The sequence below is a fragment of the Arachis ipaensis genome, chromosome B6 (genome assembly GCF_059453495.1).
Source record: "Arachis ipaensis isolate K30076 ecotype BB chromosome B6, ASM5945349v1, whole genome shotgun sequence".
NCBI classification, from domain to species: domain Eukaryota; kingdom Viridiplantae; phylum Streptophyta; class Magnoliopsida; order Fabales; family Fabaceae; genus Arachis; species Arachis ipaensis.
Window position 1 is genome coordinate 151,266,159 of NC_142441.1, and position 26,744 is coordinate 151,292,902.

The 26,744-nt window shown below is 30.9% G+C and overlaps 4 protein-coding genes across 5 annotated transcripts; 3 read left to right on the plus strand and 1 right to left on the minus strand.

Moving 5' to 3' along the window:
- The first annotated feature begins 6,172 nt into the window (after positions 1–6,172).
- LOC107647764 (uncharacterized) lies at positions 6,173–7,270 on the plus strand. The gene is made up of 2 exons (XM_016351812.1): positions 6,173–6,686; positions 6,756–7,270. Exons 1-2 carry the CDS (start codon positions 6,173–6,175, stop codon positions 7,268–7,270), a joined length of 1,029 nt encoding a protein of 342 aa, XP_016207298.1.
- A 520-nt stretch (positions 7,271–7,790) lies between these two features.
- On the plus strand, positions 7,791–8,669 carry LOC148563144 (uncharacterized). Its single transcript, XM_088491194.1, has one exon. It carries the CDS (start codon positions 7,791–7,793, stop codon positions 8,667–8,669), a length of 879 nt encoding a protein of 292 aa, XP_088347320.1.
- Positions 8,670–16,553: 7,884 nt separating this feature from the next.
- On the plus strand, positions 16,554–23,645 carry LOC107605645 (long chain base biosynthesis protein 1). Of its 2 annotated transcripts, none has more exons than XM_016307594.3 (13): positions 16,554–16,849; positions 16,999–17,243; positions 18,181–18,275; positions 18,533–18,621; positions 20,183–20,276; positions 20,373–20,445; positions 20,516–20,648; positions 20,977–21,151; positions 21,991–22,131; positions 22,239–22,334; positions 22,596–22,737; positions 22,884–23,011; positions 23,226–23,645. In XM_016307594.3, the coding sequence occupies exons 2-13, from the start codon at positions 17,138–17,140 to the stop codon at positions 23,400–23,402; spliced, it is 1,449 nt and encodes a 482-aa protein (XP_016163080.1). In that variant the 5' UTR covers positions 16,554–16,849; positions 16,999–17,137; the 3' UTR covers positions 23,403–23,645. The 2 variants fall into 2 exon arrangements, with proteins under 2 accessions (XP_016163080.1, XP_088348254.1); XM_088492128.1 differs by having other exon boundaries at positions 16,707–16,849; positions 17,002–17,243.
- A 624-nt stretch (positions 23,646–24,269) lies between these two features.
- LOC107605646 (putative ribosome biogenesis protein RLP24) lies at positions 24,270–26,304 on the minus strand. The gene is made up of 5 exons (XM_016307596.3): positions 26,170–26,304; positions 25,743–25,851; positions 25,136–25,249; positions 24,900–25,036; positions 24,270–24,807 (listed from the first exon to the last, which is right to left on the minus strand). The coding sequence occupies exons 2-5, from the start codon at positions 25,821–25,823 to the stop codon at positions 24,630–24,632; spliced, it is 510 nt and encodes a 169-aa protein (XP_016163082.1). The 5' UTR covers positions 25,824–25,851; positions 26,170–26,304; the 3' UTR covers positions 24,270–24,629.
- Positions 26,305–26,744: the final 440 nt, after the last annotated feature.

Genomic DNA, 26,744 nt, shown 5'->3' on the forward strand with positions numbered 1-26,744 from the left:
TATAATTAAATAAGAAAAAAATCTAAAACGGCTCCTGACAATTATTTCGAAAGACAACGAGGCTCTTAACAAAAAAAAATCAACTCGGCTCTTAATAATTACCTCGAAAAGACAACTAGGCTCCTGTGTCAAAAAAAATCAATGTTTTTTTTTTTGCACAGGAGCTAATCAGTAAAAAAAACAGAGGCCGGATTTGGTTTTTTTTTTTGCCCCGTTGTCCATTCGAGGTAATTGTCAGGGGTCGGATGGGGTAGTCACTCGCTCTAATAAAAATAATAACTATTTTTTACATAATACAGTAAAAATAATTATCTTTTATATTGACCGCGTAAATAATCATTCAAGAAAACGCCGAATTATGATTACACGACTGTATAAAATATTTTACATTATCAATATATCAAAATTAAACTTATCTTTTTTTCAATATAAATAAAAATTTAATTTTAATATACTATTAGAATAAAATATTTTTATACATTTATTTAATTATATAATATAATATCAATAAAAAGAATTTTTTATATTAATTATGTAAATAATTATTTAAAATAACAAATATAATAATTAGATAATTATATAAAATATTATATATTATCAATACATTAAAATTAAATTTTACCAATATTTCACTTGTTTATTTTATAAATAATTATAAACTGTGTAACTTTATTTAAATTGACATAAGTGTCATTTATTCCTAACTCTAGATTTTTTATTATATATATATATATATATATATATATATATATATATATATATATATATATATATATATATGATGTTGTTGAACTAAAATATATCACAACTAATTACGTTTTCCATCCATGGAAAGAAAAAGAGAAATGCATCTTCTAGACAACTTTGAAATGTGCTGCATGGCACCAATTAATGTTTCTCTTAATTTTCTTAATTATTATGACTTTATTAGCCAATAATCACATGCAATCATCATGTGTGTATACATACGGATAACTTGTTGATTTATTCATTTACCAAATTTGTTGTGAGCCTTTATTATTATCGGAAATGTTGGGTAACCAGAGAAAATCAGTCAAAAATAACCATAAGTTACTTTATTTAGCATTTATTAATTATTGTAACAATTAATAAATACTAAATAAAGCAAGTTTTAGCTGTTTTTTTTTTGTCTCCCTATTATTATAATATAAGGTTCGTCAGCTTATTTCTTGTTTATACCTAAAGACATTTAAAAATATATATATATATATGTAAAATAGTTGCCTAAGACATGCAAAAAGATATTATTATTATTATTATTATTATTATTATTGGGGACAAAGCCTTAACTCATGATAGTTAGTTTCTTATAAAACTGATTCGAGTGAGATAAAAGATTGCACCGAAAGAGTGGGAAATAAAATAATATAAAAAGAAGAGAAAAGAGAGTAGAAAATTAATTAAAGGTGGCATATAGAATAAGAATTATGATACAAAAGGCTCATTTGATAAACGATTTTATTAGGTGATGATATATAATAAAAATAGTTAAAAAAAAAAAGTTAGCCATCCAAAAATTTAAAACTTACATATTTAAAATATAAAATTGGTTTCGTTAGTAAAATGTTTTTTTAATAGATAATCAGCTAATAACAAAATAGTAAATAAGTACATGTTAAGATTTTGAATTGTTATATTATAAAGATAGAAAAAATATTAAAATAAAAAATATTGGCTAATATTGTTGACTAAAAAAACAGGTTCCTAATATATTTTTATAAAAAAATATAAATGATGTTAGCTAGTTATTGACTTCTTTTTTTATTATTGACTCAAATTTAAAAATAATTAAGACAAAGTAAGAAATGACGGAGAAACAAAATGGTTAATTAATTAATTAATTAAGTAAAGGGATGTAGCATAATTTTTTTTATTATTTACGGTATTTTATAACCTAACAGATCAAAAATTAATTTATCACGGTAAATAAACTGATCACTCGACTTAACATTATATTAATTAGCAGAAACAAAATCACAAAAACTCATGACTTAGGCTTTATATTCATACATAAGGATGATTGAAGTTTCATTTTAAAAATTTTCCAAATGTGGGTCATTTCTACTTTGTCAATATATCCAAAACAATGATAAGCCTCCTAAAAAAAAACTCCTTTGAGTGAGACATATCATATATAGTCTTAGAGCGAGACAAACTTATCTTTCAACCTAAACGTTATTAGAATATATACCAAAAAAATCATTTATGTTTATATTTATATCTATATATTAATTAGGTAAATAAATACACATTATTATTTATTTTGCTTTCAATATATATTAATATCAGAATAAATGTAAAATTCATCTCATCATGTGAAATGTATATTCTATTTAATAAATAACAAAAATGTATATATATAGTTATATACTTTAATTAATATATAAAATAAAAGAAATACACATATTTTTTTTTTTTTAAATGTGAATAGAGATGATGAAAATAAAAGAAAATGGAGACCGATCTGGGCACCCTATTGGGCATATCCAGCTGTAATGGCTTCCTACATCACATGCAATAATAATCTTCATTTTCTATAATAATATGAATAGGTCCCATGCCTCACACTACCCTCTCACTCTTGCCATTGCTAATATGAAATTATGAATTTCTTTTGGGCAGTGGCAACCAGCAGCACAAATATACTTTTCAACTTTGTAATGAGCTCGCTACTTTTAATCTAAACATTCTTAATTAATTAATTAATTAATTATGCCTTTTATTATTAACTAATCATATTAGATGATTGTATTTATCTTTGGATACATTAATCCAAAGATATGTATATACACTATTTTGACAAATAATAGAATAAATACAAGCACAAGAGGGAAAAAAAATTTAATTATTCTACTGGTTCTATAGTTTTGCAAAATTTTCAATTAGATTCCTATATTTTTTTTCTTTTAATTGAGTCCTTGTACTAAATTTTTTTTTAATTGGGTCCTTATACTTTTTTTTCCTTTTATTTAGGTCCCTGTACCAATTTTTTTTTTATAGTTGGGTCTCTATAAAATTAAGCCAATTACTACTAAGTTGGACTTAATTGAAAAAAAATTGGTGCAGAACTGAATTAAAAAAAAAAGTATAGGTTAAAAATTTCACGAAACTATAGGGACCAAAAGAGTAATTAAACAAAAAAAACTGTGGCTAAAGTAAAAAAAATGGTGACTTTGTTTAATTTTTGCTACAAATGAAAATTTGTAGTTAGTGAAGGTGACGCTTTTTTTATTTAGCCACGGTGTTTTAGTCCACAGAATAACAGATTATGTTAACATAAAAAGGGTACAATTGAAAATTTGGAACTGTGATGTATAGAATAATTGGTGTTAAAATAGTCATGTTTTTAAGTAAAACCTTAAATGTTTTGATAAGATTCTCTGTTACCTGAAAAAGAAAAAAAAAATTAAAGGAACATCACTGTATTGAGAAATTGAGATATGAGTTGATCTTAATGTAAAGAAAAACCAAAGAAATTTTGTCATGAAAACTTTTATTATTGTATTGTATTGTACCCTATAATGTTTATTAGTTCTTAAGTAAATAAATAATTAGATATCTGTTTTATTATCTCTATTAATGAAATAAACTACTATATGTTTTGACAAAACTTTAACTATTTTTTATTGATAGTAGGGAAATATTATTCCGTTTATAATTTAATCTTGATTTGATTTGTTAACCAATTCTTTTTTTTTTTTCAACTTATTATTTCTTAATTATGTCGGACGTGTGCATATATAAAGGAGTACTCCTTCTTGTAGTGAGTATTCGAACCTAACTCGCTCCTGCCCTAACTTAGTCAGCTTTAAAATCTAAATATCATAATTTTCAATTTAATAAATACTTTCAGATAATAATAATTTGTCATCTTAGAGTAAGGTACTAGCTCAATTGAAAAACAAACAGATAATGTGGAATCAATTAATGTCTTTATTTATTGGCTTGATTTGAGCAGTTTTTTAGGGTCAAATTTATTTGAGTGAACGGTTTTATATCCCTTAGCTTCTTTATTTGAGTTTCATTTTATTTTTTATTATTTAATTTTCCAGCAATAATTAATTAAATTGTATATTATATAGATAAATGAAATAAATTAACAAATTAAAAATTACAAAAAGAGGGAATTCCACGAAACAAGTAAAATAATCTTTTCACGGTAAATAAATTTTTTTTGTTATTTACGATATTTTTTAACCCGACAAGTTAATGACTAATTTGTCATTAATCTAAACTCTATTTAAAAGTTTATTGCTGGTAGGTTACTGCCTATGATGCATAGACACTGACACGGACACGGGATACGACACGACACGGGACACGCCGACACGCGAATTTTAAAATCTTACATGACACGGGGACACACATACATATAAAATATAAAGTATTTTTTAGATAAATCGTCATGATATTTTGATATTTTATTGATATTAAAATATAAATTAAAATTTTTAATTATTTTTAATGTCTTATTTTAATTATATCAAGTATTTAAAATATTTTTTGTTTTAATAAATAATAATATATACTATATCTAAATTTATTTTAAAAATATATGTTAAGAATAAGACAGGACACGCTGACACGTGATGGTATTTAGGTGTGTCTAGATGTGTCCAGAGAAGAATTTTTTATTTTTTATTAAGACACGGTCGGACACAGCAGACACGCGAGTCGGACGAGTGTCGGTGAATATCGTATCCGAAATGTATCCGTTTTATTTTTTATTAAGACACGGTCGGACACAGCAGACACGCGAGTCGGACGAGTGTCGGTGAATATCGTATCCAAAATGTATCCGACAGGCGGACACGACAACTCAACAAAATGTCCGTGCTTCATAAGTTACTACATACACAAAACGAAATTCAAACTTCTAACACTTATTCAAACAGACGAATAAACCATTTTTATATTTGATAGAAGCATATACTACATTAATTCGAGCCTCAATGAAAAGAACATAAATTAAAATGTTTTTATAATTATTACTAGGTGGAACATTGTCCATTGTCCAATATTATTTAAAGAGAAGGTTCTCAAGTGTAAAGTGTCAACCCTAGTCACCTCACGTTCATATGTAACCAGCTCATATCTCGTTAACAATTCTTAGCTTCATAGCTTGATTCCTTGTACAAGCAAGTTATCAACAATACAAGTCAACATCATAAAAGTTCCAACGGTTCCTTAACCGACACAATATATATCATGTACCAAAACTTTTATTCCTTTTGGATTGAAGATTTTGTAACCAGACTTACATTATTATTTGAAACTTCACCCGATCTAAAGTGAAAACCTTTTTATGTGATTTTAGGCTCACTTACATTTATCATTAGTATTGAGATAGAGTGTGATTATTTTCCTTTAAATTTAATTATACAAATTATGAATTTAGTTTTTAAATTTTTTTTCAAATTTAATTTTTTATCTTTTTTCTCAATTATTTTTACATATTTCTCACATAATTGTCTTTTTCTATTGAAAATAAAAAAAGATAAACTAAAATTTAATAAAATACTTTATTAACAAAATAAACCATTTATTAACTTTTAGTGAATACAGATGAGCCCATATATATGCACGAACAAATAATTCATTATCATCGGTTACAATCAACCACATGTGCTTTCAGTGTAGAGTTATATGTGCTTTTAATTAGAAATTTACAATTAATTATATTCTCATAGTACTGATCCAACCATAACCCATAAAATATCATTAGTTTGGTTCATTTATACTTACTTTAATTTTCATGGGAAAATTATTTGTAGCTGGCTGTTCAAAGGAAAGTTTGTTATATATATATATGGCAATTTACTGTTTTAAATAAATTGGCCAGCAATATTATCAGAATACACATTTTATAAAGTGGATATTGAAATATATTTTTTCATAAACTATGTAAACCGCAACAGGAGTATCGCGGTTTACAAAATGCACATAATCTGTTACAGAGGTGTCGCGAATTACGTTGGTAAAAAAACATCACATAATCTGCTACAGGGATATCGTGGTTTATGTGTGTTTTGCAGACGTGCATAAACTGCTATAGGGGTGTCGCGATTTATGCTTTGTCAACTTTGCCTATAAATACCAAGCAAGATAGTGAGTGGGTCATTTGAGGAGAGTCATTTTCACACTTTCACAAATGGATAGTGAGGAGAGCTTGTTGGTTCTAGTCCAATACTATGGTAAAATAAAAAAAAGTAATAGGCATGGTGTTAAGTTCACAGATAAAGAACCACTGAGCATTTTTATCCGTTTGACTGATACTTTGTCGGATCTGAAGAGGAACATATTGCAGAAGGCAGGGTTGTGTGGGGCCAAGTTGGTGAATAAGGTGCTTTACAAGATTCCGATGGCAGTTGTGTCAAGTGGTGTGCAGTATGAAACATTTGTCATAGGGTCGGATGAAGACATGGGGGTCTTGTTTCATTGTCGGCGGAATTTTCCGGAGGTGAGAATACACGAGTTGTTTGCCAAGTTGGAAGACCGTCTAAAAAGTTCCGGGGCTTCAATGCCAAATCCTCAGTCGACGACGGTAGGGGGTGCTTCTACTTCGATGCCTGTCGTTGCACCTGGTTGTCTCCTACCTGCACTTTCACTTGTTCTAGCACCGGCAGATAGGTCACCTGGTTTGATTACTAGTCTTGTTGGTGGTGGTGAGCCGGATCACGTTGAGGACGCGATGCGGGACTATGATTCGGACGATGAGCCCGATCACATATAAGGGGATAGTGAGGAGGAGACTACAGTGCCCCCACCTGCACCTCAGGGGCCATCCAGTTCTGGGTCCCACCAACAACCGCCGCATTTCTCGACGCTTAACCTGGAAGCAGTGAGTCAACAACCGGATGATGCACACATCTTCAGATACCAAGGATTACACGCGGGTAATGCTTCTGGGAAATTTCAGATTGGTCAATCTTTCCAGAATAAGGAGGAAGCTGTGATGAGTGTTAAGGATTATAGCATTCGTCGTGGAGTTCAGTATCAGGTTATGAAATCTGATCATCTGAAGTATGTTGGGAGATGCAAGGAGTTTGGAAATGGCTGCACCTGGATGATCCGCGTGGAACTTTGGCAATGCAAGGGTAACTGGGAGGTTAGAAGGTACAACAGAACCCACATTTGTCTGGCCACATCGATTTCGAGCGACCACCGACAGCTCGATTACAACATAATTTGTGCGAGGATCTATCCGTTGGTTAGGGCGGATGCAGCGGTTACCATAAAGGTGTTGTAAGAAGCTACTGAGTCAACCTATGGATTCAGGCCTAGTTACAGAAAGGTGTGGAAGGCAAAGTAGAAGGCAGTCGTCCAGATTTACGGGAATTGGGAATAGTCATATGTGGAGTTGCCCCGGTGGATCCTTGGGACGCAAGCAACGATAGACGAAACCATAGCTTTGTTGAAGACTTCTCCAGTGCGTGTAGGTGGTGAGGTTGATGAGTCTACAAAGTACTTTCATCTACTTTTCTGGACGTTTTCTCCATGCGTTGAGGCTTTTAAACATTGCAAGCCACTAATCAGCATTGACGGAACCCATCTGTATGGGAAGTATGGCGGGACTTTGCTTCTGGCTATTGCGCAAGATGGAAACTCGAATATATTGCCAGTTGCGTTTGCACTTGTTGAGGGGGAGAATGCCGAGTCGTGGGCTTTTTTCTTATCCCACTTGCGTCAACATGTGACCCCACAGGAAGGGATTCTGGTGATTTCTGACAGACACATCGGCATTAAGGCTGCATTGGAGGCACCAGACAATGGTTGGAAATCGCCTCATGCATATCAAGCGTGTTGCATTCGACAGGTTTGCAGCTAATTTTGCTCTCACTTTCAAGGGTCAGGATGCAAGGCGAATGCTCGTGAATGTGGCGTATGCCAAGACTAAGGCCGAGTTTGACTACTGGTTTGATATTATGAGGATTGAGAATCCGGCCATGTTTGATTGGGCCAACCGACTGAAGTATGATAAGTGGACCCAACACCAGGATGGAGGCAGACGGTTCGGCCACATGATGACGAACATATCCGAGTGTGTTAACTCTATACTGAAGGGGACACGCAATCTGCCGGTTACTGCACTTGTCAAATCCACATATGGGAGGTTAGCAGAGCTTTTTGTCGTCCGAGGGCAGACAGCAAAAGCGCAATTTGGATCAGGCCAACGGTTTTGCCAGACACTGGTCAAGGCGATAGAGCACAACCTAAAAGATGTGAGGTGCTTCACGGTTACTCTATTTGACAAACATCAGTCTAAGTATACTGTGGCTGAGACGACTCCTACCGGTAACTTCTCGCTTGGAACGTATCGGGTTTCCCTTAGAGATCGTACTTGTGACTGCGGGTACTTTCAAGCTCTCCATTATCCTTGCTGCCATGCGATTGAATGCTGTGCTCAGTCCCAGTTAGACTGGGCTACGTACGTCCACGAGTTTTATACCATGAGTAAGGTGTTCAGTGTATATCGGATGGGGTTTTTGCCCTCTATTCCAGAGGGTCTGTGGCCACCGTACGCCGGTCCTACTATCGTCCCTGATCCTAACATGAGACGTGCCAGAGAAGGGCGACCGAGGTCAACAAGAATCCGTAACACCATGGATGAGGCCGATACTAGTCGCAGGGGCGGAGCTACATTGTAGCAAAAGGGGCATCCCTAATTTTAATTTTTTGCATGTAAATTATATGTAAATTTCAGTTTAGCCCCCCTTAAAATTTTATTTTAGTGTTATTTTATTGTATAAATATTTTTGGCCCCCTCTAATCTTTCATCTAGCTCCGCCCCTGACTAGTCGGTCGAAGCGATGTGGCTATGCAGACAGATAGGAGACACTCGCAGGACTTGCCCTCAGCGAGGATCTGCCTCCAGTGCTGAGGCATAGGTGTCATTAGGTCGTCATGATTAGCTTACATTTTTCTTTCCTTGTTTGTGATCTTATTTTGTTTTAGTTGTACTTGCTGTTCGTTTTACGGTGACATTATTGTTAGCGATTCTCTATGTAGTTATGATTCTCTCGAGTTAACGTGTTCTAATTTTGTTGGTAATTCTATGAGTGCAACATATTAATTTCAATTAAATCAAAGTAGGAAACTATGTTGCGCCATACATAAAAATTGCAAGTTAAACTTTCATAAAAAAACTCATCCTCCATGAAAAATGAACTAAGTCCACACTAAAATATAAACCGCAATACCCCTGTAACGGATTATGTGATATTTTTTTACCAATGTAATTCGCGACACTCTTGTAGCGGATTATGTGTATTTTGTAAACCGCAATATCCCTATCGCGATTTACATAATTTATAAAAAAAATGTATTTCGGTATCCACTTTACAAAATGTGTATTATAGTAATATTGATAGCCAATTTATTTAAAACAGTAAATTGTCCTCTATATATATATATATATATATATATGTATGTATGTTGTCATTCTTAAGAAATCGTGTATATGTTAGATTAAAAAAATTAATTATTTTATTTATATGTTCAATAAAAGTAAAAACTAATGATTATATAACGTGAAAATCATTACAATATTTAAATAAAAAATAAGAAACTTTAATTATTGATAGGTGCATATTTTTCAAATGTTTTAAACACATTTCATGTAAAACTTCATACATGAAAACATGTATGCTAGATTGTGAGAAAATTAGTTCTTTCTCTTTTTACTCTTAAAATATTCTTTTTTCTCCATCGTCACATCTTCTCCATGGATTGTTATCGCAAACTATTTTAAATAAATTTTTCTCTTCAAAGCATATATATATATTATTTCAGAAGTACTGCATATATGCATTTATTAACGTTAAATTTTATATAAACTAAATTTAGGAGACAAAATACAAGTATTTAAATTATTTACAAAATAAGTGTTTGAATTTCAAATTCAATTTAAATTTATAGCAAATAAAATTTAAATATGTAATAAACAAAATTAAATTTAAAATTCAATTTGATAGATTTTAGTCAGCGTAGTATTTAAATATGCAGCTATAATTCCTATACAAACTTCATAATATTTAAGACAATTTACTTAAATAAACTATGTTGAGACAAATATTACTCAATTGTCCTGATTATAAAAACTATGTTCAAATGTTCAAATCGTTAGAGTATCTCATAAATTACACATGTATGTGAATATAATTAGTAATAGCAGCCTAGACCAAATTAAGAAAAATTATGTTTAAATATGTAAAAAAAAAAAATGAAAGACTCAAACAAATTACATAAAAATAAATGAGAAAATAATAAATAAGTTCCTGATCTTTGTCCGCGGATATTTTTGTCCCTGACCATTGAAAAATACTTTTAAGTCCTGACCTTCACAAAACTTGGACGGATCAGTCCCTTCGTCCAAATGCTTCCATCAGGAACTGATCCGTCCAAATGACTTCGTTAGGGATTGATCTGTCCAAGTTTTGTGAATGTCAGAGAATTAAAAATATTTTTCAATGGTCAGGAAAAAAAATGTACGCGAAGCAAAAGGTTAGAGTCTTAGAGATCTATTTATCCTTTTCTTATTAATTAGATAAGAATTGAATTTTTTTTTTACAATTAGAACAATTGGATAATATTTTTTTTAAACAATTTATTAAATAAATTGTCCTAATATCTGTACTCACATCATAAGATACATATGGCATATTTATAAGACATTGATAATAATTGAATTGGCATTAAACTTCACCTCTGGAAAAAGCCAAAAACTAGCTCTAACTCTCTGCTCATCGTACTCTGTCACCATGACAATAATTGAACACATTACACATGCATCTTATTGATGTCTTCTTCTTAATATATTGCTTGTTATTGAGTAAGATATGAAATTTATATATATTGGACATGTTTTGCGTATTATCTAATAATAAAAGAATCTTCCTAAGTTAGTGTACAAAATAAATATGTTACTCATGATTAACTGAAACTTTTTTTTTTAAGTTAAGAATGAGGCTCGAATCTAAAATTTTTAAGTGAAGATGAAGAGATTATGTCATTTGAGTTATAGTTCGTTAGTCGTAAAATATAATTCTTCCTAAGATAAATAACAATAAATATATCCAACAAAATTTAAAAGCAGATGAAAAATAATTTTAAAAATTCAAAAGATAAAAAACTTAAAAATTTTAAAAGTTACAAAAATTAACACATACTATATATACCTCCTTAAAAAAGTTTTAGAGATCAAATTTTAAGATTATCGCTTAGGAAATGATTAGAAAAATTAAATGAGATATTTTTGGCTTTAAAATTTGAAAATTTTACGATAATTGATTTTTTTTTCCGATTTTTATTGGCCGATTTTTTTCTTTAATGGAAAAGAGGTATAGAAATCTAATATTGATCTAAATTTTTATATGCATCAATTCTAAATATATATCAAAATACTCTTTTTACTATTATTTGTTATACTCTTTACAATAAAGCTGAATCTTGAAAGTTCAAACTTTCAAAAGCTAACGTTTGTTGAAAATTATTATAAGATTGATGTGTACGCAAATAATCCAAGATATCTTATAAAAGTTCTTAAATAATGCCGTAATTATCATCATTTAGCAGACCATGAATCGCATTACAATTATAAACTGAGATTACTTTGAGAAAAAACCATGCCATATTTCCTGCAAAGTAATGATTTTGAGCTTTTTTATTACTTTTATTGTTCAGTCCTAAATAGAAAAGGACCTCCCCTCTGCTTGGCTATGCTTTTTGTTCATTTCTTTGTATATATATTTTCTTTGTTATATTCTTCATGTGGTGATCGATTGCAAGGAAAGCAAACTTGCAAAAACATAATATATATATATAATAATAATAATAATAATTATATATATTTTTTACAACAGTTCAAAAATTATTTACCAACTGTTTATGTCCTGTCCCAACATTAAAAGGCCCATATCCAATAGAATAAAAAGGGTCCAATCTATAAATTGCTCTCCACTCGTAACCGACCTCTTATAAGGAGGTCGGATTCAACACAAACTTCACCCTGAGGAAGTCGGGATCGAAGATTAACTGGCAAATAACACTTATTCAAATAAGTAACTGCCCCTAAAATCTCTCAACCTACTTCCAGGAGTCATATCTCAACTTTCCTAAAATAAATGGACGGTTATCCTCTTTAAAAAGTGGAATTACTCCAACCGTGGTTATTGGTTCACCACTATAAATATACTGACACCCCTCAGGTATCTCTAATTTCCAATACTCTCTAAATCTGCTTAGGCTCCTACTGACTTAAGCATCGGAGTGTCTTTGCAGGTATCAACCCCCGTTCTTTCATACACGGAAGTCGAACGGATGATCCCTAACCCTAAGCAAGTCGGAGACTTCCCTCTTCAGACGATTGGGCCAACTTAGCGAGTCCAGCCCACTAATCTCCGATTACCCACCGTAACACCAGCAATTATGTATTTGTCGCTAAATTTTTTTAGCAACAAAGTATAAGACGATTAATATCTAGCTACCAATAAATATATTAACAACTAATTTTATTATCACTAAAAATAAAATAAGAGACTGTTAAAAATGATTTTTTAATAATGTAATAATAACCAATGAAAAGAGTAAAATGGTAACAATTTTATCATTATAAGTTGGTTATGATATTATTATTTAATCCTGTATTATACTTCTACTATTGGCTACTTAATTTATTTAGAAGGAAGAACAAATAACTGTAGAATTGGGTGGTTACACTCTCAATCCAAAAACCTTTCTAAGTTTCTTTCTTTTTTCAACCTAACCCTTCATTCATTGGATTTTTGTCATTTAGATGCAAACAGAGCAACCAAAAAGTGGACCCCACATTAATTAAGAACTGTTTATAGAGTTCATATATAAGGTGAACATCAAACCAGTAACATCAATTGAGCTTTTATTATTAACAGTGTTTTCTAATAGGTATGTGATTGAAACTTTTTTTTTTTAAATTTTTTTTTTATATATCCAACAAATTTATTGATTTTTTAACTTTTAATTTTATATCCCAATTCCCAACATGCATCAACCTCACCAAACAACAAACGAAATGACACTCTCATTCTTAGTAGTGAAATTGATTTTTCTTATTCATACTTGAGCATGATAGGTTTGACACGTGACACACCAAAATTATCTTCTTAATTAATGTGTAAATTATTAATTATCTATATAAATACTTATGGATAATCAGGTTTCTCTTTGTTTTAGTTAAATTAAATGTGATTTGATAATGGCAAGAAAAATAGAAATCATTAGAAGATGAATAAATTCATATATCTTAAACAATTTTCTTTTTTTATTTTGAAAAAAATTTCTTTAACAACAATATTATATTAGTTTAAAAATTTATCATAAAAAATTTTATTAATTCAATTAAAAAAACTAAGTATTTTTCTTTATAATTAGTTATCGAGTTCAAACAGGACAACCAATTTTCTTAATTCTAAATTTTAAATTTAAAATTCTGTATACTAATTTCTAACCCTAAATCTTACATTTTTTAAAATAAAAAAAAATTACAATGAAAAAACTAGTTAATATTGACTACTTAAAAAATCAGTTCCATATATATATTTTTTAATTCTCACTGTTGTATGTAATAACCTAATTAATGATGAAGCACCTAATTAAGTGACATTCACAATTTGCATGCAACTAACAAAATCCTCTATCAACAAAAGTCATTATTAATCAATAATTATTGTACTTCAATAATTTTTTCATTGGTTTAGCCATGTTAATCAGTCTTTGACTGCATTATTGGACCTAATTAATTAACAATAATCCTAGATGATAACACTGTGATTACTGATTAGAGAGCAATGAGATTGGCACAATCACACAGTTGAGGGAATTAAAACTTACGCTACATTTGCCATTTTTGAATAATTTATAAGATATGGAAATTAAATAGAGTAGCTTTTCCTTTATGCTTCTTCAAGTGACGAGGGTGTACTAACTCTGAACCATTGCTTTCTTTATTCTCAACCAACCTCTCGTACCCTACCATATTTTTTTTTTCCTTTTTATCCTATGCTTTTTATTATCTTCCCCCTACCCATGTGGACCTTTAATTCACATGCATGTTCACCACCTCCTTTCCATTACTAATTAACATCACTTTTGGCTTGAAGGATCTTATTTCAATTTCCAACATTATAAAATAAGTGTTTATTTTATACCAATAATAATAATAATTTAATTTTTATTAGGGGTGAATACGGATCGGATCGGATCGGATTGAAACTCGGATATATCCGCAAAATATATAAATAATTTAAAAAATATCAATAAAATACTATTTTTCTACTCTTTTAAGCATGTTTACTCTTAAAATATTATTAAACATATTTTTTTAAATAATAAAAATAAAATAATACAACATATATGATAATTATTAGTTGAAATAAAATATAAAAAGAATATTTACTTATTTATTTTTACGAATTTGCGGATACCTACATGAAATCCGCAATCCGATCCGATAATCTTGCGGATCGGATCGATATCCGCCGTTTTTAGATTGGATTTGGATAAATAATCTGCGGATCGGATCCAATCCATGAACACCCCTAATTTTGATGCATATAATATATTATTTTTATATAGTCACATTCAAATATTCAATTCATTTAAATTCGTTCTTTTAATATTTTTTTGTTCTCGACCAATTTCACATCTTTTTGTCTCTTTTCACCCTATTATCTTTATATAATATATAATTTTTCACCTCTTCATCTATGTATTAAAAACTCACGTATTATCTTTATATAAAGTCAATAGTTAATAACGGTTAAATAATAATTTAATTGTCAATGAGTAATAGTTCAACTGGCATAGTCTCCCCATATTCAATTAAGAGGTTACGGGTTCGAGTCTCCTATTTTTAGTAAAAAAAAAAATAATAATAATTTAATTAAATTTATATTATTAAATTATTTAATAATTTTTAATTATCAATTTTACATGAAAATAACAGTATATTAGTCTTTGTTTTATTGTAATCATTAATTAATTGATAATAAAAAAACTAATTAGAATCAGTTTGAGTGTTATCCCCTTGAGCAGTCATTCTCTATCAAACATATAGTTTATATGCTGTAAATGTTTAGTAGACATAAATGGTTCGGCAATATATTTTTTCTCTTTAAATAAATACTTAGATAATATGAACCAAAACTAAGAAATATTAAAAATTAAAAACTTGATGTTTAAATAGGTTTATCCTATATAATGAGTCACATCATCCGTTAATGTAGATTAAATAAACTAGCTTCTTTTTTTTTCTTTTTTGGTTAGGGATCAAAACAAGAAACTAAGTTATATGTGGTTTTAATAAAGAGAAGATGTGATTATTCCCATAACATGAACATCATTGATATGTGGCCAAATTAAACACCTCCTTGTCCACACATTGTGGAGAAAAAGAAAAAAAAAAAATCCATCTAATTGTGTGATTTGATTTGATATCCTTCTCTAATGATATCTTGTTTTGGATAAAAATCAGAATGTATAACCCGAAATTATTAGTTATCTTTTTGTTATCCCTAGCTATTGCTTTGGGTTCTTAGGGCATGGAGTTGGAACACAACATGTGCATCATTGCAAAGCTTTTCATCATTAGCATGAGTCAACATGTGTCTGAGGCATAGATAGAAAGATAGAAAAGATAAGTACCTAAGATGATGGAGTTTTTAGGACAATAATAAAAAGTGCCATATGATTTGGTCAATGCTAGGCTCTTAATTATTAAATTACTATAAAACTAGCGGATACCTAATTAGTAAATAATCACCAAGTTTATTAGAAGTTTTACATAAATGATTGATTATTTTTTGTCCGTGGAGTTAGATTTTCGGGTTGAATTAGTTTCACTAACTTTTAATAATTTATCATATGTTTGGAACATATATCCAACTAACAAGGTTTTAGGTTAGGAGTTAACAAATATTTTTTTTTTTGGGTCAAAGAAGTTTTTGTCAGAGAACTCTAAGAGTTTTACATGTGGGTGTGGTCAGGTAATTTTTTATTGGAAGCCCAAAAGGTTGATTTATATGGGCCTTTTTTGTTAAATCCAAATTAATGGTTAAAATTTTCAATCAAATAACCCGACAAAAGACAAAGAATGGAAGCCCAAAAGGTTGATTTATAGTGGACACTTTTTTAAGGAGTGATTAATTCTTATAAAAAAAATTAAAAAATGTGTTAAAAATGTACGATAATAGAGAAAATATTTGGCCAATGAGTTATAACTCAAATGACATAGTCTTCTTATAATTATCTAAGAAGTCGCGAGTTCGAGTCTCTCTATTTTTAGTAAAAAAAAATTAAAAAATAATTGTAAGTTGGAGATGAAAATTTTTTAGTGATAATCTAATTTAATTTTTCTTTGGAGTTAAAAAAAAATGTATGAGCTATAAAAGATTAGAAATTCAAATCCTACAAGTTTTTTTTTTTTTTTTTTAATTTATATGTGCTCCATTTACCGCTTCATATTTTAAGTAAACCCCAAGTCAACATAGTAAACCCAAGAAAAACTTAACTTTATTTGAAACTTTATAAAATGAAGAAAAGTACATTTTTTGGCGGAAAAAAAGAAAGACTAATCAAAATCGCCGCCTTATGACATATGTACACTTTCGATGACGTGGCATCATATTAGCCGTCGGATTCATTAAAAAAATATCCAAAACAATTCCCTCTTTTTTTTTTCTTTTTTTTTTTCCTTCTTCATTTCTTTGTAGCATCGTCTTCTCACTCTTCTCTTTCATGTTTATATCTGAAAAAAAAAATCTGAATCTCAGCGAAGAGCTCGCAAATACGACAGGTACGACGTGTCGTTTTGGATCAATCTGTAAATCAACTCAATTCTACTTTCCTTGTATATTTTTTTGAACTAAGTTGCAATATTCAAGTTCGATTTTGCTAGTTTAATTTTTTGTTTTTTTCCCCTTTTTTGTTTGATTTATGATGCAGTAGCTTTTTGTTGTTGTTTGAGTGCGAAGAAATTCGAATAGCGGGAGATGCATGTGATTGAGTGAGTGAGGATTTTTGAAGGGTTTATTTTTGGTTTGCTTTGATTTAAGAGAGAGATTTTGAAATAGAGATTAGTGTGATGGCTGAAGCTGTTATGAATTTCGTGAACACCACGTTGGACTGGGTGACTGGTGCTTTAGATATGCCTTCTGCACGAGCTCAGGTGTTTGGATTCCAAATCGGTGGTAAGTGATTTTTCATAATCATGCATTCAATTATGGCTGCGGTCATTTTTGTTTTTGTGCAAGGAAAATTACTTTTGTATGTTGAAAAAAATTCAGTGTGCAAAGTTCTGTTTAGTTTTAAGCATCTAGGAATTCAGGTTGTGGCCGTGAAAAGTAGTTAATGTTGCTAAAGTGGCAATACATGGTTGGATATCGGTGTAAAATAGTTCTATACTGATGTTGCATACAAATTAAATCCAATTACTTTTACAATTTACTATGTAAATGTATTTTATGATGTTGCGTAGGTTCATTGGATTAGCTTCTAAGAAAATTTATATTGTTAGCTTCAAGAGCTTTACAAAGTTACTTTTGCTCGACTGGGTCAAATGGTTTGGAAAATTGTTTCCCTTTGACTCTTTGAGCTTTAAGTCTTGTGGTTGAAAAACAAAGGGCACTATGAGAGCTTCATAGTAAGTCGACCTTGTTCAAACTGTGTTAGTCAGGAGTTAATGAACTTGAAGACATGGGTGATTTAGACAAAAAATACTTTATGTAGTTATCCAATTCCAGTTATATGATACTATTCAAAATATGTAATATTTGTCCTACTAACTGAGGTTAGCTACATGGATTATAGATCACAGTAGTGTTATATGTCATAACGTGTAATACTGTATCACTGTGTATAATTTTTGAAGAGTCTACTATTTCTGCTAATGTAAAGATTTATGTTTTGTTGATTGTATGAAAATCTTTGAAGCTGGCATTGAAAATAATCAAAACCTAGATTAGAAGTCTCTCTCTCTCTCCTTTTTATTTTTTTTTATTTTATTTTTTTTGAGAAGTGGGTTAGAAGCTTATTTTCCTTCTTCTCTTTGTCTTTGCACAATATATTTCATTACCAATGAGATTGATTAATTTGATTTTTTCCTTCATTATTGCCTTGTGTTTGAAGGGCACTTGTTTATCGAGGTTTTTCTCCTTGTGGTCATCCTTTTCTTGCTTTCCCAAAAAAGTTACAAGCCTCCTAAACGACCCTTAACAAACAAGGTTTGTTCAACAGTACTCTGTGGTGTATTTTTATTTTAATTTTTTTTGTTAAATTTCTTTTTTCTGATACTATGAAATATTAAGTTTATTGTTGTTTTTGAAAGCCACACTCAAATTATTCTTTGCATTAATAATAATGAGTTTTTAAGTTGAATCCCTAGCTTATTGTTCTGCTGTTTGTTCTAGGGCAAGTAAATCTGAGAATAATCATGTTTTGGTATTTTGACTCTCTTTGAAAAATTGCTCAATATCTGCAGGAAATTGATGAGTTATGTGATGAATGGGTTCCTGAGCCACTTATTCCTTCTCTTAATGAAGAGCCGTATGCACCACCAGTGCTTGAGAGGTGATTGCATTTTCTTGTCTGGAGGCATCCTCGTTTATTCTTTATATGTTTCTAATATGTTATAATTTATCTCACCGATAAGAACCTTTAGAAAATCACACTACAAAAGTTGCCTACTCTATGAGCCCTTTTGGGAAATAGCAGAAGCTACTTTTTCTGACTTTTGAATTATGAAAAGGTCACACTACGCGTGTGTTTGACACTATTATAACTTTTTGAAGAAGTAGAAATATATGACTTCTTCTCTTCGATAAGTCATTCTATCATTTTCGTAGGAAAAAAAATGACCTCAAAACAAAAAAATACTTTCATTCTTGGCTCTGTAAAAAAATACTGGAAATACTGCCTCCCCACCACCATTTTCACCCAAGGTTCCATCTGCTAGAAGCATTGGCCTTGCACCATCATTTTCACGTAATGATTTATCTGCTGAAAATATTGACCCTCCACCACCGTTTTAATTTTTTTTTTCCATGTGATTTTATTTTTATATAGCTACTATTATTTTTATAGTTAGTTATAGCAAGTTTTTGACCCCAATAAAAGAGGAGGGAATTCTAATAGAAGTAAAAAAAAAAACAGCAACAAAATATACATTGACACACATTTCACGTTTTTTTTTTATTTCTATCTATCATATCATACACAATAAAACAGCAAACACTAACTACACAATAATTTATTTGGCATTGCCATCAAGATTATTGTGAATTAAAATTTTATTACTATTTACCACATACAATAACACCGTTATGGGTGAAGATGAAGTAGAAGAACCAGTTTCTACCTAAAAAATGGAACTAATAAGAGAGCAAATAAAGAATTAATTGCCTAAACAATTGTAATCTTAGTGATTAGGTTATAGAAAATCAACATTCAATATTGAAAAGTATTTGTTATCATAGTTGTTTTAATATCCATTTTTTGTGAAAAAAAAAATTGTATTCTTTGAATTATTTATCCAAACGCTACAACTTTAAAATAAGTACTTCTATAACTAAAAATTCAAACACAAAATAACTTATTTATAAGTTGCTATTAACAAAAGTCCTTATACTTAAAGAGCTTATTTAAGTTGTTTACCCAAACTGGGCTTATAAACCATCCACTGTTATCCCATATTTTCATTGTGGGACTCAAGTCCTACACCTTGTAAAGTTGTAACCGGATCGTAAGAGTTTCTTGTTTTCTTAGATGGAGTTCCTACTGAAAAACTGCATTGTTATGGTTGCATTTCTTGGACTATAACATAATATTTATCCTTGAGGGTGAGCCTTGCTATATAGGATTGTCACCTTTTGACTTGGTGTTCAGACATATCTTCCTAATTTTTGAATTCCAGCAATTAGGAATTTAAGTTCAAGATGATGGTTCATCTAAATATGAACAAAGGGATTAATGTAATTTACAAACTACAATTAAAATATCATTTTTTTGGTTCGAAGTATATGTTGTGGAAGTAATCTTACAGTGGGGTCAATGTGTTATGTAAGCTAAACTACTGGTTATTGAGCAATAAAGTGTTCAATATGTTATGTAACATAATAGTACTTTTATGCAGTGCTGCTGGGCCTCATACTGTAATTAATGGAAAAGAAGTTGTCAATTTTTCTTCAGCAAACTATCTTGGGTTGATAGGCCACAAAAAGTTACTTGTAAGGAAATGATCCCCATATCAGCTATAAATTCTTCTTTTTTGCCCTGGGTTAATTCAGTGATTTAATGAATTTATATTTGAATTCTTCATGTAGGATTCATGTTCTTCTGCTTTAGATAAATATGGTGTTGGTTCTTGTGGTCCTCGAGGATTTTATGGAACAATTGGTAAGCTTCTATCTTAAAGTTCATTATTGAGAAAATGCTTTTACTCATATGATATGTTTCCTTGCCCCAGATGTCCACCTTGATTTTGAAGCAAGGATAGCAAAGTTTTTGGGAACCCCTGATTCAATTCTCTACCCTTTTGGTTTTTCCACCATGTTCAGCGCTATTCCTGCTTTCTCCAAAAAAGGAGATATAATTGTAGCGTAAGTGTGCATGAACTCGTCTTTGAATGTTAACTATGTTAATCTTGTTCAGTATTTCCTCAATTTTAGCCTCACGACGTTTTTAGTGGTCTTTGATAAGTAGACATTGGATATATAGATATTTGGTAGTTTTGTTTGATTTTTTTACCACCTTTATTAGCGTGGTCTAAAGAAAGAACTGAGTTACTAGTATCATCTTGATATTTATTCGTAGCAAAATAATGCTTATATGATTGTGTCATCTTGTTCCACTTGGTACAAGCTGATCACTGCAGGCTGCATGTATATAAACCCTCATGTTTCACAAATAAGTTTTTATCTTTTGCAGTGATGAAGGAGTTCACTGGGCAATACAGAATGGCCTTTATCTTTCTAGAAGCACAGTGGTGTATTTTAAGCATAATGACATGAAATCTTTAAGAGAAACTCTAGAGAACATCACTTCCAAAAATAAGCGGGTTGACAAACTGAGGCGTTATATTGTTGTTGAAGCCGTCTACCAGGTAAATCTTGTATATTATGCAAGATGTATTAGCTTTACATGTTCACATTGTTTTAATTCCTTTAATGTTTAGCATTAAAAGCAGGTGGCTACATGAATTGCATGTCTCTTCTTGCAATGCTGGTAAACTGTGCTATATGAAATACTATTGTTGCTGAGATAGGACAATATTCAAGAACTGCAAAATTCAAGATATTTACAACAGATCAAATATAAATTTTGTGCCTTAAAGAGCTGCAATCCTTTGGTTGGTTATATAGCCTATGAACTTGTAACATTTGGGATTGATGGATTTGAAAGGATTATTAAAAAAAAAGGCAACAAGGAGGTACGGATATATATGCCTGAAATAATCATGAAGCTTGATGCATACTATTGTGCTAAAATTCAACTTTGCTTTGAAGAAAGGGGTTAGCAAGGATGTACCTTGATCATTTGGTGACAAAGGGTCTAATACCATGTCAAAATCTTAAACTGCTTGGTGACAGCTTATGATACATTTTATATATTTAACAAAATGATCTCTTGCAAGTGTTGCATCCCTCCTTTATGTGGTTTTCTCCTTAAAGATTGATCTTTTTGGTTATTCAGTTTGTCCTTATAAGATACCAACTGGGATTATAGTTTAAAAATATCAGTGGTATTGCCTGGAAGATTGGTGTTTGTTGCAATGTCAAAGCTCACTTATTGTGTTTGTCGTGGTTTATTAATAATTTTGAATTAGATTAGTTATTATTTTGTGTGTCATAATAGCATCTAACTATATTGTCCTGTGCCTACAGGAAAATAAAATGTTTTGATCAACAGATATTAACATCTTTTTTACCTGTAAAATTTCAGAATTCTGGTCAAATTGCACCCTTAGATGAGATCATTAAACTGAAGGAAAAATACAAGTTCCGTGTTTTGCTGGATGAGAGCAACTCATTTGGTGTGCTTGGAAAATCTGGAAGAGGTCTAACTGAATACTCTGGAGTACCGGTATGTACTGAAAATTTCTGTGTTTGTGTGTGTGTGCACGCGCGCGCATGTATTCTGGGTAGTGTTAGTATTTGTGATGTGTGCTTCATGGGTTAAACTTGCTGCAGATTGAGAAGTTAGATATTGTAACGGCTGATATGGGTCATGCATTGGCTGCAGAGGGAGGATTCTGCACTGGAAGTACAAGAGTTATAGATCACCAAGTATGGCATTTCATATGTGATTATCCATCTGCAAGTTATGTGTTGGATTTCTAAATTTACTAAGGAAAGAAAAATAAGAATTTGTTGATGTGGAAATCAAGAATTTATTTTTTCTTAATTTTTTTGTTCACCACATTTTATATCTCTCTTTTTTCTTCAATACAATAGTGAACCGAAACAGTTGCATTTTCTTCTTGATGCTGGAAATAATTCTTATCCATTTTCCAAATACTAAGACTTGCATGTTTGTAATCTTGCCAGCGATTGAGTAGCTCTGGCTATGTCTTTTCTGCTTCTTTGCCTCCATATCTTGCAAGTGCTGCAATTACAGCTATTGACATTCTGGAGGAAAATCCCGAGCTGTTATCAAAGCTTAAGAACAACTTATCTGTGCTATGGAAAGGTGAGCTTTGGTCTCATTGCTAGTTTCTTGAATTGTAATGTTAGTGTCTACAGTTTAATTGCTCTTATTTCTCGCCCAATCATTCAAGGATTGCATTTAATTGTTTGGTTAAGTACTCTGATTTTGAGATACATTGGATACTGCAGAATTGTCAAAAGTACCAGGTTTGAAAATTACAAGTAATAAGGAGTCACCAATTGTTTATTTGAAATTAGAGAAGTCAACAGGTTCGCAGAAAGATGACCTATGTCTACTTGAAAAAATTGCTCAGCGGGTAAGTACTTTTTTTCCTTGACAATTGTTGGTTCCTTCTTGTTGTGACGAAATGACTTAAAATATATATTTTACCAAAGTTAACTTAGTGTATGACGTCTCAAGATAATAGAATGGCATAGATCTCTTGGTACATAATGCATTAAGTTTATGTTGTTGCATCATAGTATTGTGCTTGTTTTTGTTTGTGCTTATGAATGTTTTTGTATTTGTAGGTTTTGGAGGAAGATTCTGTATTTGTGGTGGTCTCTCACAGATCAACATTGGACAAGTGCCGTTTACCTGTGGGAATAAGATTGTTTGTTTCTGCAGGGCATTCAGAATACGATCTTCGGAGGGCATCTGAATCATTGAAAAGGGTTTCAGCACAAGTCCTAGGTGGTCATAATTGAAAGCTATATACATATATACATACACCTATCTTCTGCTTGTTTTGTATGTACCATAACTGTATCAAAATTTCAGATTTTTTTTTTTTTCTGTTTTGGTTTCATGTTTAGTTAATCAATTTTGAAATCCAGGGAAGATAAAGAAAGTTGTGTAGTTGATAATTCTTGTAACATTTGATGCTACTTTTGTGTGTTGGTTGCTTACTGAGTTTTACATGTAGAATAGAATAAGGGTTTTGTTTTTTATTTATTTTCTATTTTTCTAGTGAGTTGGTGAAGATGCCTATTAACTACAATTCCTTAACTGTATCTTATTTGATTTTTTTGCGCGCTCTCAAGTGTATTGCTTTGCATGCTAGATGCCACCAAGAACCAATGTTACACTTTACATTATTCATCACTTGGCTGTTAAATTTAAGGTTAGGGTTTCTAATTGGTTTAACGTTTTGTTTTTATACTCGAAGAATTTGCAACTATCTAGATTGAGCTCGATAGTCTATGCAAGTGTGTAGTGTTTGAAGGAGTGTATGTAAATAACCCAAAAGAAAAGGTTACAATTCAATCTGGAAAGTCCGAAAAATATGGTTGTGTAATAAATGGAAGTCAAATGCTAGCTTTTTTAATTTAAATAAAATTTTATTTACCACTTTAATAAAAAAATAAAGTCCTCTAATTTTGCATGTATTGCCGGATAAAATCGGACTGGTCTTAATCCAAATCCAACCCTAAATTTGGACCGAGCCAATTTTTTAGACCATGATCCTAAACCCACAGAAATTTCATCTTTTTCAGGGCATAATAAAATCGGGTTAGTTCCTGGTCTAAAATCTAAATCATACCTACATAATATCAAGCCAAGACCTTAAACTACATAAACAATTAAACATTGTTGAACACACAAAGCAGGAAGTAGGCAGTACAAATTCTTTGAACACAGATATACTCGGCATACAAGGAGAATTCATGTTAGGCAACATATTAAGTTGTTTCTTCTTGACTGTCTCAGAGAATCATCTTCCAAAGACTCCATCCAAACATGTCACCAACATATCCTCCATGCTCAAAACTGTTGTTTCAAAATTCATACCATTCGCATTACTGATTGACAACAAATTAATCAACTTACAATTTCGGCCTTAAAACCTCTATTAATCCAAATCCAGCCACAAACATCAAACAAATGAAAAACACACACATACACACACACACACACAGAGTGCAGCATTGACATCACTCCTCCATCGCATTGTTGTCCTCTGATTGCTGTTGGGAAACAGAGACTTTGATCTTTTGTGGTAATGTAAGAGATGGGTCCTTCTGAAGGGCCAAAGGAGCTTTGACCAAACTGATGCCCTGCTCCAACTCCCTTGTTGCCTCCTTCTGTATCTTTCTTTTCTTGCCCTTCATTCTATTAAAAATTTGACAAAATGTCAGCAAATAACAAAATGGGAGGGCATTGTAAGGCTTCCTCATCATGTAAAAGTGGAAGTGATGAATTACCTATTCTTATGGTGCCTCTCCTCCCTGGTGACTCTGATCTTTTCAATCTTTGGAATGGCCTTGAGGACGTTCTCCGCAAGATTCCTGTCATATCTCTCTGGCCTGTTTCGCTTTCTCTCAAACTCAAAGGTTGAATCCTAACGCAATATATGATAGTCATGAGGCTCTTTCAAACCACAATTATGAGCGACACAGACACATAGGCCAAAAGAAAGGAAATATAAAGTTTCATTTACCTGAGTCATATCCTTTCCATGCACCCGCCTATACGCCTTGGTCCATTTTACTTTCCGAGGATTCCTCTTCATTTTGAAGTTCTTGTGGCATTTAGATCTACAAAATCGGAAAATCTGCAAGAGAAGTTTGTCATAAATCTGCACCATATATAGCATGTAACGCGGGGCTATAAGCCTATAACCAACCATACATAGCTTCCTGTCACTCTTGAGCATTTCATGAGTTTTGAATATATATGTACTTAGCCTACCAGTTACTTTATGAAAATGAATTAACAATACTCAATGGAGTTCACAGGTGATCGAAGAACGAATTCAAATATCATGACAAGTACTTGTAAATCTAAGCTAAGGTGGAATTATGAAGCTTATAGAACATAGTTAATAAAGGCCTTACTTTCATATCAAGCATTTGCCATCAACTTATCCAACAAGATCAATACATAGATATCCACATAATACTAGTTCTCCAGTAGCATCTATACATATGGAGCAATATAAAGATAACTAGAAATTGAAAGTTCACTTAATAATTTTCAGATGTTATATGATTAGTTCATTACTGATAAGATAAATGAGAGTTCCATAGGGAAGAACAGAGGTTCACCTTTGCATCATTACGAACAAACTGGATTCCATGTCCAGGGTACACGGTTGAAGAACAAAACCAGCACTTTTCCAATCTCATTGTGCCTCTAAACTAAAAGCAACACTTCCTAAAAAGGCAAAAACAGCATAAAAATTAAGGATCATAAATCATCAGTATCAACTATAATACTGCTATCTAGATTTCCAGTAAGACCAAAAAAACAATTAAAAAAAAAACTCATCAGGCAAATAATTTCAAAGAAAAATAATATATATGAACAGTGTCTTTGGACTACAACAATTAACGAGGAAATAAACGGTAAGGAAAACCTAGCAGCAAGATTTACAAATTAAAGCGAAAATTTCTCGCCATGAAATCATTTAGCTATTAAATAGTTAAGTTAATGAAAAGGGAGTTTAGCTAAGAAGCATAAGAGAGAGAAAACCTCAGATGGAGAGAGAGAGACGGCGGAGTGGCAGTGTCGCCGCCACGGCTGCTGAGGTTTTGAGGGTTTCGCTAAATTCAGCTTTAAACTACAGAGTCTACGTATAGGAGTATTTTTTTTATTTTATTTTATTTTATTTTGGATAAATTTAAAAAAATTTGGAGTTTTTGAATTTTGAATTTTAATTGAGAAGATAAAATGTGATTTTTTATTATTTATTTTATGGATAGTACAAAAAAAATATAAAATAAAAAATATTCAAAAATAAAAGATTATATTTTAATCTTTCAAGTAAAAATTTAAAATTTAAAAAATTTAAATTTAATTTAAAAAATTATATTCAAAATTTAAAATAATAATAATCAGAATTTAAAAAAATGATTAAAAATTAACTTTTAATCAATATTAGTCAATTTTAATATTTAAATTTATAAATTATAATTCAAATTTTATAATTGATAATTTATAATTTAATACAAAAATAAATTTTAAAAAATTAACTAATATTAATTGAAAAACATTTATTATCTAATAATACTTTAATAATAATAATAAATTAATAATATAACCAGCTC

Coding starts and splice junctions, on each gene's coding strand:
- LOC107605646 (XM_016307596.3), bottom strand. CDS start 25,823: ATGAGATTGGAAAAGTGCTGGTTTTGTTCTTCAACCGTGTACCCTGGA. Junction 25,250..25,742: donor TTGTTCGTAATGATGCAAAG/GTGAACCTCTGT, acceptor CTTCTCTTGCAG/ATTTTCCGATTTTGTAGATC. Junction 24,808..24,899: donor GAGAGGCACCATAAGAATAG/GTAATTCATCAC, acceptor AATTTTTAATAG/AATGAAGGGCAAGAAAAGAA.
- LOC107605645 (XM_016307594.3), top strand. CDS start 17,138: ATGGCTGAAGCTGTTATGAATTTCGTGAACACCACGTTGGACTGGGTG. Junction 17,244..18,180: donor GTTTGGATTCCAAATCGGTG/GTAAGTGATTTT, acceptor TTGTGTTTGAAG/GGCACTTGTTTATCGAGGTT. Junction 18,276..18,532: donor AACGACCCTTAACAAACAAG/GTTTGTTCAACA, acceptor CAATATCTGCAG/GAAATTGATGAGTTATGTGA.
- LOC107647764 (XM_016351812.1), top strand. CDS start 6,173: ATGGATAGTGAGGAGAGCTTGTTGGTTCTAGTCCAATACTATGGTAAA. Junction 6,687..6,755: donor TACTAGTCTTGTTGGTGGTG/GTGAGCCGGATC, acceptor ATCACATATAAG/GGGATAGTGAGGAGGAGACT.
- LOC148563144 (XM_088491194.1), top strand. CDS start 7,791: ATGGTTGGAAATCGCCTCATGCATATCAAGCGTGTTGCATTCGACAGG.